The sequence below is a fragment of the Mangifera indica genome, chromosome 2 (genome assembly GCF_011075055.1).
Source record: "Mangifera indica cultivar Alphonso chromosome 2, CATAS_Mindica_2.1, whole genome shotgun sequence".
Classification (NCBI taxonomy): domain Eukaryota; kingdom Viridiplantae; phylum Streptophyta; class Magnoliopsida; order Sapindales; family Anacardiaceae; genus Mangifera; species Mangifera indica.
In genome coordinates, this window is record NC_058138.1 from 17,263,238 (window position 1) to 17,275,482 (window position 12,245).

Here is a 12,245-nt window from a genome sequence, read left to right on the forward strand (position 1 = left end):
ATTGTTTCATCAGTTTGATCAAACCAGCATCATCCTATATCCATAAACATCCTATCAGGTTAAAGATTCTGATATACAGGTTGATGAGACATGTTCTTTGAGGACCAGCATCATTAAGGATAAATTTAGTAGAAATGAAGGAGCGGAAAAACGAAGGGTTCAGGATTCAGGCTTTGTAGACAACGTTTTGCTGTGAAAGTTGATAGTGGAGATTTGCATTTTGAATTATTAGAAATAAATAATGCAATAAAAGTTGGCGTTGGAAATCCAACGTTGGTCAGTTGAAGCAATTGAAATTGAGCCCCTAACTTGGGTAGGTTTGTATTGTCAAACATTGCCTTGTAAATTTGTAAACTCCACCGCTCTTCAGATTTGAAAACCATGCCTGCAGATTTCAATGATCGAATCTTCTATTTCACCAAAGCCCAATTAATGTTGGCATCGAACCTCGCATGTCTTTTTTCCCTCTAACATGGTGAAAGATGTCTGTTTTTTCTCATCTGCTTAAAAAAATAAGCTTAGTTTCCGTAGGGGCATGCCTAGGGCTTTGAATTCAGCTTGGAAGTTAAACCGAAAATACCCGGTTTTTACGATTGGTGTCATCGTTTTTATAATATTGTTAGTAATTAATTAGCAGAGAAATAAGATAAGAAGCTAGGCTGGTAGGCAGCAGAGAAAACATTAACTTTGTGTATAAGACAAAGAGAATATATAAATAGAATTCATCTGGTTTGACAACTGGGAAAACAGAGCTGTTTCCCTCGGAATACAAGATTAGAAGCTTGGAATCATGTGGAGTGCATTCAATTCTAGAGTTAGAAAATTGGGTCTTTGGGTTCTAAAACTCTCTCGAAATGGGTTGATTTCCTTTTAATATTTCTTAATCCATAGCCCCTTGTCGGATCTCGTTTACTCTTTCACATTCCTACATATCTTCACAGCTAGCTTGCTTCATTACAAATTTACAATATTATTTATATATATATATATCAAATAAGCAGGGATTGGGAATGGGCATATATACAAAGTAAGACCCATGGCCATCACATAGTAAGACCCATGGCCATAACATGAGATAATCAATGTGGAAACATTACTCTATTGGTCTTAGAAACGTATGAGGTATTAAGAGATTCTTTTAACTATCAACGTAAACTTTTAGCTCTAATAGTATCTTGTGCACAAGTGATACCAAAACCATCAAAGTTTAAGTCCCCTCCAGGATTGGAGTGAACATATATACAAAATAAAACTTATATTTAATCTTTATATAGAACAACTAATATAAAAAAACGTTATTTGATTGATATTAAAAATACATAAGATATTAAAAGATACCTCTAGCTATCACTCCACATAGGTAAGAGGGAACTCATCCCATCTTTTTTTAGTGGTTGAAGTTGATCTTTGTAAATTGTTTGGCTGTAATTAGTTGATCACATATGGTGGTGTGCAGGAAGCATCAAAGTTGGTAAATTAGATGCTTTTGCAGCATGAATTAATAATTCGATTGCTACAGAGGATCATTAATTGAGCTCTCTTGAACGATCCATTAATCAATGTCATTGCATTTAATTTTTGAGTTGATCGAAACTAAGAGAGTAAAATGTTGTATTTCCATGTGAATGTTCACCAAACAAACATTCACCACGTTGGTTGAGCTAAGTCCATTTCTCATGGAGTCTCGGTCCTCCTTAAATTTTCACATCTCAAGTTGTAATTAGTGAAAATCATTATCTTAATTACACAACATTTCAAATTAATAATAGCTTCTACCTAACATAATATTAATTTGATTTAGGTAATTAAGACTTTGATTGCATTGCATGGATGACAACTATCACGCGCCTAGGCGGTGGTCAACTCCCCCATCATGAGATCTATTTTCAATTACTAGGTGAAGTTACTTTCTTCCACATTCAGCAAAATTTAAGTTCAATTGTTTAATTACGATCATAATCTTCAATTATTAAAAAATTGAGCATGCATGTGGATCCATTCTACACTAGGAAATTGAATATGTAGAAATGGTAAGCCTCTTCAACCATTATAAATACGCAATTCAAGCTCATTTCTCTTCAACAATAAGCTGCTTGTTGTTATATACGTTTAAAGAATCGATCAAAGAGCTTGCTTAGACACAATCTTCCTCTTTTGTTTCAGCCAGATGGGGGGTTCTTCACCATGCGCGTCCTGCAAATTGTTAAGGCGCCGCTGCGCAAAGGACTGCATCTTTGCCCCTTACTTTCCTTCTGATGACCCACAAAAGTTTGCTATGGTTCACAAGGTCTTCGGCGCTAGCAACGTCAGTAAAATGTTGCAGGTATATGTTAAATAGTGAATATCTGATGTCATTTGAGTTTTCATAGTTTTGTTATTAATCCGGTATATGTATGCAGGAGATTCCAGTTCACCAGAGAGCGGATGCTGTGAGCAGTTTGGTTTATGAAGCAAATGCAAGAGTGAGAGACCCGGTTTATGGGTGTGTTGGGGCAATATCTTACCTACAAAGCCAAGTATCACAGTTGCAAATGCAACTCGCAGTGGCTCAAACAGAAATACTTTGCATTCAGATGCAGCAAGAGAATAATCCTTTACAAACGACGTCGTCGGCCTCCCAAATGGACATCCAAGATGACAAATCTCTTCTTCTATCATGTAATAACTTGAATCTCATTCCTCAGTACCTTGGGTTTGCTTCTTCTAGCAATGCAATCCAAGATCCTCTCAAGAGAGAGTCCCTCTGGACTTAATTAATTAAGTTGCTTTCTTTTCAATGAAATGCATGGACTATTCAGTTATTTGTTATAATGTGTCATTTTCTGGTATTTTTTAAGAGCAATACATAAAATGGGTATATATTTATATATTTCATCATGTGTTTAAATGTTATTTTATTTTTAATTCAAAATTATCTAATTATATGATGACACGTATTTGTGTATTCAAAATCAATGTTTTTAAAAGCGGACTGGTAATCAAATCGGTTGTCTCACTGATTTATAATTCAATTGGGAATTTGCTGGTTTAACTTATTATCAAATTATAATAAATAAATTTTGATTAAAAATTTATAAAAAAACAAAATTAATTAAATAAAAAATTAAATGAAACAATTATTCATTTGATTTTAGGTCTCAAACCTACGTTATTACTATAGGTTTTGATTGGTTCATTTGGTTCATCAGTTTTAACTGAATCAATGAATAAACTGCTTTTTAATGTTAATCGGATTGGACTTGAAGCCGATTTTTGGTTTTGGTTCAACCGGATTAAACTGACCAATCTGTTTCGATTTCCAAAATAGTATTTAAAATGGATATGTATAATTTTATTGATTTTTTAATATGTATTATGGTTTGAACATGGTACATATAAAATTTGAAAAAATGGAGGCTTTAGGTTAAAGTAGAAGTAGTCAACTCTTCCATGTGAGATATGGAGTAAAGTAGGGTTTAACTTCAACACATTCTATCGGGATTCATATAGAACTCCAGCTTTTGCTGCTTCTCTATCGTCATCCTCTTAATCAAAATGCAGGGTCTAAAACAATTGCATATGAATAGCACAATATTGGAATAAAGCAATTTCATTAATATTTCTGTGGAATTTAGAGAATAGTTTTTCCTTGTAGCTCGTTTTGGCCATGTTCACGTGAGGGGTTACAATAAATTAAGAAGTGGGAAGTTCATGGAAAGAATCTTATTTTGTTTATAACAATTACTCTCCAAGGCCACGCCTAACAAGCATTATTAATTATAATTCCATTTTAATTCATCAGTGCTTGCAAAGCATAGTTATTAATATTATTTCATATACGATACATATCTTATTATACGATATAATATATGTGTAAAATGATACGAATCATAAAATATATGAAATTAATATGATATAATAGATATATCATATGATATGATATATATCTTATTATATGATATATATAGTATCAATACAGATCAATATATAATAAAAATGTATATAAAAAATTTTAAAATTTTAAGGGTATTTATAATATTTTATAAATTGATTATCATTGTTTAAAAATAGTATACACCATGTGCTACTATACGAAAAATTATACCATGTTTACAAGGGTTATATAAATTTATAATTCCATATATCTCCTGTCTCCAGATGGAGATTGAGAATTTGATAATATTGGCAAATGGGTCCACGGGACAAAAGAATTTGTCAACTTGTTGTTTTGACTTTTCATTTTACAGTCCAAGCTTATATGCGTATTCGATTGATTGATTTATATGGTGACTTTTAGGATATATTGATCCTTTTATTAACTTCCATAATGTGTCACATATCGATAATATTTTCACAATTTTTTTCTAGGCAGAGAAACTCTTGGAAAATTGAGTGTCATATTTCCTTTCTATTTTTTTGACTGCTCATCTATTTATGTTCTTGTTGTGTTGTAAATTTTAACTATAAAGAGACTTGAAGAATTGAATAACACAATATTTAAAAAGAAAATTAATGATAAACATCAATCAATAAAATACATACAAATTTTACAAGAAAATACGTTTAAATTTGTTTTATCAGTTTTTTTTATCCAACAAAAACCAAAATATAATTTAATCACAATTAAAATTCTTAAGACCCATTTCAAATCTATAACCCTTTTCATTTTACTTGAAACAAACATATTTCCCTTCTTATTATATTTCTTATAAATTGACATACTTAAAACAACCTCGTTTTTTCATAGAATATTCTTATTCTTTGTTATAATGACTACAATACTTTTATAAGAAGTAATAACAAAATCTTAGCAACCATCATTCTACTATATACAACATTAAAAAATGATTGTTCTATTTGTGAAATGACCTTATTTTTTCTTTTAATCGTTTAAAAACATTGATATTCTTATGATGGAATACCCATTTCATTTATCTTAGAACTTTAATTTGACTCATCTTCGAATATGAGCCTTGAAAACACGTCTCCACCTAAAACTTCAACTTTTACTACTTAACATGTAATGACTTGAAGCAACTTCAAACAATATTTAAACTTATCCAATTGTAGCACCTTTGTCATGTCTTCTACATGATGCCTAAAATGGTTATTCAATTTTTGAAAATAATGACCTTATTCATTTGAAATACTTGTTCTCTTTATGAAGAAATATTCGTTTTATTTATTATGACATTTTAAGTTAACACATTTCTATGTATGAACCACTTTTATCTAACTTGTTAGATTTTACTAGTTTACACTTGCTTAGAGATTCTCATTAGTTGAATATTACACTGCAAGTCTCATAGACAATTTTTTTATTTGAGACTAGACATGGTTATACATAAAATCAGTGACTTCTCTTGACTGGTTCGTTACACATACAAGAAAGTCTAAAACTTCACAACTATTACTCATTTGTAAATATTTTCTGGACCGTCATAATTGATTGATTTCAAAATAAACACCCATAAGTAACATGATAAACCAGTGTTATTTGAAGATTTCCTCAGCTTGAACAGTTCCCATTTGTGTTAGCAGCAGAAGCAACCAAATGGGTACGGCAAAATCAAAGAATAAAAAAGACCATTCTCTGTACTCACAAAAATATCATCAGCATTAAACCAAACTAGGAAACCCATCTGCACAATTTCACTAACCCTATTTCTGTACTGGACTGGTAAATCAATGCTATCTTTAATTGCTCAATCAATTAACATTGTCTTCTACCAGTCACGTGCTTCTTGATAGTTGATAGACTACACACTCATCAAAAAGCTCATTATTTGGTCCCATTTCCTCCTTCCTTGCTGGACTCTATCACCCAATCACCGAAACTTTGTGTATAAACCAACCAATGGATTGAAGATAAGGTGTCACGTAGATGCCCCTTTTCAAATGGAAGAGAGAAAATATCCAAGATCTATTAGACCTATAGCTTCATGCTTCTTTTGTATTGCGCCATGCATATGTAAAGAGTAAGAGGAGTTGAAAGAGAGAGAGTGAAAGAGGTGAAATGGGGTACCATTCATTGTTAAGAAGCCCGAAGAAGGAAGAACAACAGGTTCCTGATACCATTGAAACTGAATTTGTCGACATGAAAGATGCTTATGGTGAAGAGGCCATGAATATCATGGATGAATTGGGGGGCATTTGGGGGCTTAGTGAAAACGAAGAAAAGATAGCAAAAGATAGCACAAAGCAGCAGCTGCCCCAACTTAGTTGGGATTTCATGGACTGGGACCAAGGATTTATTCATCCCAGTGCTCAGAAACAAGAGGAAGAAGAGGAGGAAGAAGAAGAAAGATCAGAAGAACAGATTGATGAATTCACAAGAAAGTTCTTTCCAGAAGAGGTTATAAAGAAAGAGAAACTGGGGTTTTGGGATGAAGATGAGAGCACAAAAGTGACAACTTTGAACTTGAATTTGAACTATCAAGAAGTGTTAGATGCATGGTCTGATCGTGGACCTCTCTGGGCTGATGAATATTCTCTTTCAATGGCAAGCAATGGTTACTACGTCAGTACTCAATTGATCATTTATCTTAAATTCATTCCCTTTCAAGTTAATTTTGCATGCATTTCAATATCTCAAAGATCCATTACTGAATATTTCTTAAGTTTAATGACTTTCAATCAATTGTCCTTAGATGGGAGAAGTTCCAGTGATGGAAGAAGAGAGAGCAAGAAGAGAAGCAAGTGTTTTAAGGTACAAAGAGAAACGTCAAACAAGATTGTTCTCCAAGAAGATAAGGTACCAAGTTCGAAAACTCAATGCAGATAAAAGACCAAGACTTAAGGTTAATTAATTCTCCTCTCTTTTCCTAATCATGCCTTGCCTATATACACAAAATGAGAACTTAATTTGCAAGTTAATCTTTTCTAGTTTGGTTGCTGCAGGGTCGATTTGTTAAGAGAGTTTCCTGAGCAGCTTAGAAATATCTGAAAAATATCTTACTTTGTATATGCTTCTTAAGTTGTGCTTATTTGTTTGAATGGAAAAATATCTCTCTTGACTTAAGAAATATCTATTCATTCATTCAGACTTTCTGGGAAGTTCTTGTGCAACTTTGTGGGGATGGACCCCTGATCAATTCCACTGTGTAGTATAATTGAATTGACCCTACTGTGATATATTATATCTCTGAATGATCTATTTTTGCCATTTTCTTTTGAAAACGAGTCAAATTCAGAGCATTTAGCAGCTGGGTATGCTTGATTAATGGTGGGATTAGAATCAGTTTACACAAGTGGTCCATTTTTCTCTTTATTTCTAGTGTCATTTTCTATGTAGACTATTCAGCTGCACTGGAAATTATTGTGGGCAACATTATGTCCTCTCTATATGGATGAGTCATTGGAGACTTTATTCCAAGACAACTACGCATTTCTAGTACACATATTATAATAATAATAATAATAATAATAATAATATAAATGATTGTTTTCATACATAGACATAAAAGTAATTTTTGGAATTATTGTGGAAATGGATAACCCAAAATCCAAAATGAATTGAAAATGGTATTGAGATGACATTAATTTAAAATACTATAAATTAATTTCCTATTAATTTGAAAACCCTAACCCTAATAAAATCATACTTGTTTTCAGAAACTAAATGCTATTCCCAATTTTCAAAATCATAGATTCATAGGAGTGACAGTTTAATTTTATTCTAAATTATGTTGACCAATTGATATATTCTTTTATAATTTGGGATGAGAAATGGATTCATTTTTGGTAGGTTCTAATGGTTTAATGAATAAATAAATTATGCCTGAAAAGAGAGGATGATAATTTGGTACAACGATATGAAGGAATGCAATGGAGGAACAAGTCACATGTAAACGGAAAATTTATTTAATTTTTTTGGGCCCTTTTTTGTTCACATCTTTTATAGCAGATTTCATGTCATCTCTACTTTTGGGGCCATCGACTGAAATTACTTATTCCAATAATACACATGCTTTTTTGACGAAATGTTTATATATAATTCATTTCTTCCATGAATGTGCACATTTTTTTAATATGGTATCTTATGAATAATTAATGAAAATGTAAAATATGGTAAAGTTTCCTTCAACTTTTTAGTTTTTTAGTGCAATTGATGATAAATAAATACGAAAATCCTGATTTTATAAATATGAATTTTATTGTATATAAATATGTATATAAAGCCACCCCTATGAGGCCCTTTCAATATTGTCGGTGTACTAATATTTTGAGAATTCATGGATCACATATGGATCCATCCCAAACAAAAAAAACCATCACACCGAAAATTCTTGCATTTAGTGGCCTTTCCTCAGCCTTATTAAGCCCATATCAATCCCATCATACGCCCCCCCAAGCTACTCCTTCCAACATTCTCGTCTTTATATTAGTCAATTTTATATTGACTCAGCTTTGGGGCCACCCCACTTAATGCAAATCACTTTATTCAATGGGATGAAAGATTTGTCAATTAAGAAAAACAAAAAAACATTCAGTAAATTTATAGATCAAATATTTGTTAAGGATATTTTCGTCATTTAATTTTACTCTAGATGTCTATACCTGACAGTTCCCTTGCAGCTACATTCTCATAACAAACTTCCACACAGCTCATAGTCATAAAATTCTCAGAATCCATGGATCCTCATAGGGCTGAATCCCAGACCGAAACATCAGGCGTGAAGATTTGCCACGTCGTGGCCCTGCCTTATCCTGGTAGAGGACATATCAATCCCATGATGAACCTCTGCAAGCTACTCAGTTCAAGACAACCTTATCTTCTGATGACATTTGTTGTCACTGAAGAGTGGTTTGGCATCCTCCGTTCCGAAACCAAGCCCGAGAACATCAGGTTCGCTACTGTTCCCAACGTTATACCCTCGGAGCTTGATCGTGCCAAGGACTTTCCGGGCTTTTTGGAAGCTGTGTTCACAAAGATGGAAGCTCCTTTCGAAATGCTACTTGATGAGCTTCAGTTCCCAGTAATGGCTATCATAGCCGATAGTTCCATGCCTTGGGCTGTTGATGTTGGCAACCGGAGGAACATTCCAGTGGCTTCGCTTTGTACAACGTCTGCATCTGTATTTTCAGTTTTTCATCATCATGATCTCCTCGTTAAAAATGGGCATTTCCCGGTTGAACTTTCAGGTGCGTCTATAATACTTGAACTTATGTAGCATTTTCTTAATTTTGAGAACATGATACTTGTGACAATCGAAATGATAAAATCTAGCTTCGAACACAACACAATTTGCCGTCAAGATTCTTTTTCTCTCGGGATACTGTAGGTTGCTGCCAAAATCGATGCTGCCAAGCTGTAATAGGCATTTAATAAATTATTTCACGTGGCTATAAATTATTTCACGCGGTACTGACATATGCATGTCATGACAAACTTACTTGTTTGCATATCTGATCATCGTTTTGGGTTTTGAAGAGCGAGGAGACGAGACTGTGGACTACATCCCCGGACTTCCTTCAACAAAGCTAGCTGATCTTCCAACAGTTCTGTATGGAGGGGGAAGACGAGTTTTGCATCGGGTCCTGGAAAGTGTTTCAATGGTGTCAAAAGCACAATATCTTTTCTTCACTTCAGTCTACAAGCTCGAAGCTCAAGTCATTGACAGCTTAAAAACGGAATTCCCTTTCCCTGTCTACCCCATTGGACCATCCATACCCTACTTTCAAATCAAAGACCACAATTCTCCACTAACCACTAGTCTCAATGCTCTCAACTACCTCAAATGGCTGGACTCTCAGCCTAGTTGCTCAGTCTTGTACCTCTCATTGGGAAGTTTTCTATCAGTTTCAAATGCCCAGATGGATGAAATTGTGGCTGGGGTGCGCAGTAGTGGTGTTAGGTATTTATGGGTAGCTCGTGGTGACACTTCCAGGTTTATAAATGGGAGGGATGATAAGGGGATTGTGGTGCCTTGGTGTGACCAATTGAGGGTGTTGTGCCATTCTTCCGTCGGGGGATTTTGGACACATTGTGGCTGGAATTCTACTCTTGAAGGGGTTTATGCTGGAGTTCCAATGCTTACTTTTCCAATATTTGCGGATCAAGTTTCAAACAGTAAGCAAATTGTAGAGGATTGGAAGATAGGATGGAGTGTAAAGAATAAAGCGGTTTCGAGTGAAAGTTTGGTAAAAAGAGAAGAAATTTCAGAGCTAGTACAAAATTTTATGGATATAAACAATGGTGAGAGGAAGGAGATGAATAAAAGAGCTAAAAAACTTCAAGAAATTTGTGAAGCAGCAACTGCAGAGGGTGGAACATCTATAAAAAATATTGACGCTTTTCTTGAGGATATATCACAAATCCGCTCAACATAAAGCATTTAAGTTTATGTACCCCTATGTAGTGGATTAGACCATCGTCACTACTCTTTGATACCTTTCTTTTTATAATAATAGTAAGCTAATAATAAGCTTAATTAAGACCTATAAAAAATATATAATAAAGTAATTTTTGTTTGCTGAGACCCAAATCACCCTTTAAAATGAATAAAAAATAGTTTTAAAAAAATAAAAAAACACAAAGGTGTTATTGTGGTAGCAAAATCAATTCATTAGCCAAGAAAACAATTACACGAACTTTGATGCCACACCAATGGAATCATACTTGCCTTTAAAGATGACTCTATTTGGATCTATGAAACTAAGGGTGCCTTCGGCTAGGAGTTATTAAAAATTATTTCGATAATTTATTTTTTATTATTTATATTATTTTATTGAATTTATAAGTAATAGAAGATTTTGATAATTATTTATTATCAATAATAATATGACAAATAATATAAAAAATAATCTAATTATTATTTTCATTTTAGGTATTTCATTATTTTATTATAACTATATTTTTATTTATTAATTTTTTTATGACTCATTTTTAATTAATATAATGAATAACATCAAAAAAATATTTTAGAATAATTATATTTACGAATATTTAAGTAAAATAATATATTAATATTATTTTATTATCTCTAATCAAATACAATAATTATTTATATCTATCAAGTTTATTAAATTTAATTAAATATAGTAATAATTTATACTCAATAATACTCAAAATATTTTATCTTTAAGATAATATTTTAATTTTAATAATAAAATATTTCTCAAACTAAACGCTATCTAAGAGTCATGTGCCAGGTCATTACAATTCTCCAACTTGGCACTTGAAAACATCAAAAAAGCTTCACAGCCGCTTGATTCCTGTCTCATAAATTCAATATGAAGCAGACTCTTAAAGAGGCTGAGTTTATCTAAGCTAACTGACAACCTTGGTGAACATTTCTATAAGATTCTTTTTTCCAATAATTCTCTCCACCTAAATGATTATCTCCTTAATCAAGCCTCGACTAAAATGCAACCACATGTCAATGTGTTTTAATCTTTTATGAAACACTTTGGTTTTTATTTTAAAAAAGAAAAAAACATAGCACCATAACTTTCACTTTTCAAGATTTTTTTTTCTGTCCATGACTAAGTTTACCAGGCAACCCTTGGGTTCCTTAGTAGCCTGGTAATGGCTACATATTTAGCCTTTGTAGATGATAAGGTTTTATTTGGTAAGTATGATAAGGTTACTATTGCTTGCAAATTGGATTTCCAGTAGACCAGATTTTTCCACTCAGAAGACATAAAACTAGTAATTGATTTTCTATATTTGAGACAGAACCTTTAACAAATCTAATAACCCATTTTGCATTCTTGTAAAGGATGAGTGAAATACATTGTAACTTCTCTAATTTCTTGCGGTAAACAATTGTGAGAATAAGATATCTTTAGTGTTCTCAATAGTCTAAGAGTCTTTAGTGTTCTGGGTTTGAGTGTGTGGTTTCCTGCTGCCTCCCCAGTTGGACGTGCTCTGCTCTTTGTACAGGCCCCTCTTCTGCAGCTACTTTACTCCCAGATCTGGTTCTGTTGTAAAATGTGCATCAAACTCTGCTTTTTTAAGACTATCCTGCTGCCTTTGGCGTCCAAGTCTCTGTTGTTCACCAAGAAGACCCAAAAGGCAGCTGGATGTCATGCTAAAATCACCCCCTGGAGTAAAATTTTGCAGCCCCTTTTATGTTGCTTCTCCTGTGTCTGCAGTTTATAAATCTGTCTCTGCCTCTGCTCAGATTGCTCTCTGCAGGTAGCTTCCTGCTTGCTGCCCTCTGTTGTTCATTCATCTTTTTGGAAGCGTGGTGCGCGTCTCCTAAAAACAGTATATAAAAGTACACAGTTTTTTTTATTGTTTCCAGCAATTGTACCATGGT

At 33.2% G+C, this 12,245-nt stretch overlaps 3 protein-coding genes across 3 annotated transcripts; all 3 read left to right on the plus strand.

Annotated features, from left to right (window-relative positions):
- Positions 1-2,167: 2,167 nt before the first annotated feature.
- LOC123196676 (LOB domain-containing protein 12) lies at positions 2,168-2,753 on the plus strand. Its single transcript, XM_044610747.1, has 2 exons — positions 2,168-2,323; positions 2,400-2,753. Exons 1-2 carry the CDS (start codon positions 2,168-2,170, stop codon positions 2,751-2,753), a joined length of 510 nt encoding a protein of 169 aa, XP_044466682.1.
- A 3,104-nt stretch (positions 2,754-5,857) lies between these two features.
- LOC123196667 (zinc finger protein CONSTANS-LIKE 16-like) lies at positions 5,858-7,118 on the plus strand. The gene is made up of 3 exons (XM_044610736.1): positions 5,858-6,499; positions 6,630-6,779; positions 6,880-7,118. The coding sequence occupies exons 1-3, from the start codon at positions 5,996-5,998 to the stop codon at positions 6,904-6,906; spliced, it is 681 nt and encodes a 226-aa protein (XP_044466671.1). The 5' UTR covers positions 5,858-5,995; the 3' UTR covers positions 6,907-7,118.
- Positions 7,119-8,489: 1,371 nt separating this feature from the next.
- Positions 8,490-10,416, plus strand: LOC123196641 (UDP-glycosyltransferase 87A1-like). The gene is made up of 2 exons (XM_044610701.1): positions 8,490-9,123; positions 9,413-10,416. Exons 1-2 carry the CDS (start codon positions 8,613-8,615, stop codon positions 10,309-10,311), a joined length of 1,410 nt encoding a protein of 469 aa, XP_044466636.1. The 5' UTR covers positions 8,490-8,612; the 3' UTR covers positions 10,312-10,416.
- Positions 10,417-12,245: the final 1,829 nt, after the last annotated feature.

Excerpts from the sequence above, each read along its gene's own strand:
- LOC123196641 (XM_044610701.1), top strand. The coding sequence starts at position 8,613 with ATGGATCCTCATAGGGCTGAATCCCAGACCGAAACATCAGGCGTGAAG. Across the intron at positions 9,124-9,412 it reads TTTCCCGGTTGAACTTTCAG|AGCGAGGAGACGAGACTGTG; the intron begins GTGCGTCTATAA and ends TGGGTTTTGAAG.
- LOC123196667 (XM_044610736.1), top strand. The coding sequence starts at position 5,996 with ATGGGGTACCATTCATTGTTAAGAAGCCCGAAGAAGGAAGAACAACAG. Across the intron at positions 6,500-6,629 it reads TGGCAAGCAATGGTTACTAC|ATGGGAGAAGTTCCAGTGAT; the intron begins GTCAGTACTCAA and ends AATTGTCCTTAG. Across the intron at positions 6,780-6,879 it reads ATAAAAGACCAAGACTTAAG|GGTCGATTTGTTAAGAGAGT; the intron begins GTTAATTAATTC and ends TGGTTGCTGCAG.
- LOC123196676 (XM_044610747.1), top strand. The coding sequence starts at position 2,168 with ATGGGGGGTTCTTCACCATGCGCGTCCTGCAAATTGTTAAGGCGCCGC. Across the intron at positions 2,324-2,399 it reads ACGTCAGTAAAATGTTGCAG|GAGATTCCAGTTCACCAGAG; the intron begins GTATATGTTAAA and ends ATATGTATGCAG.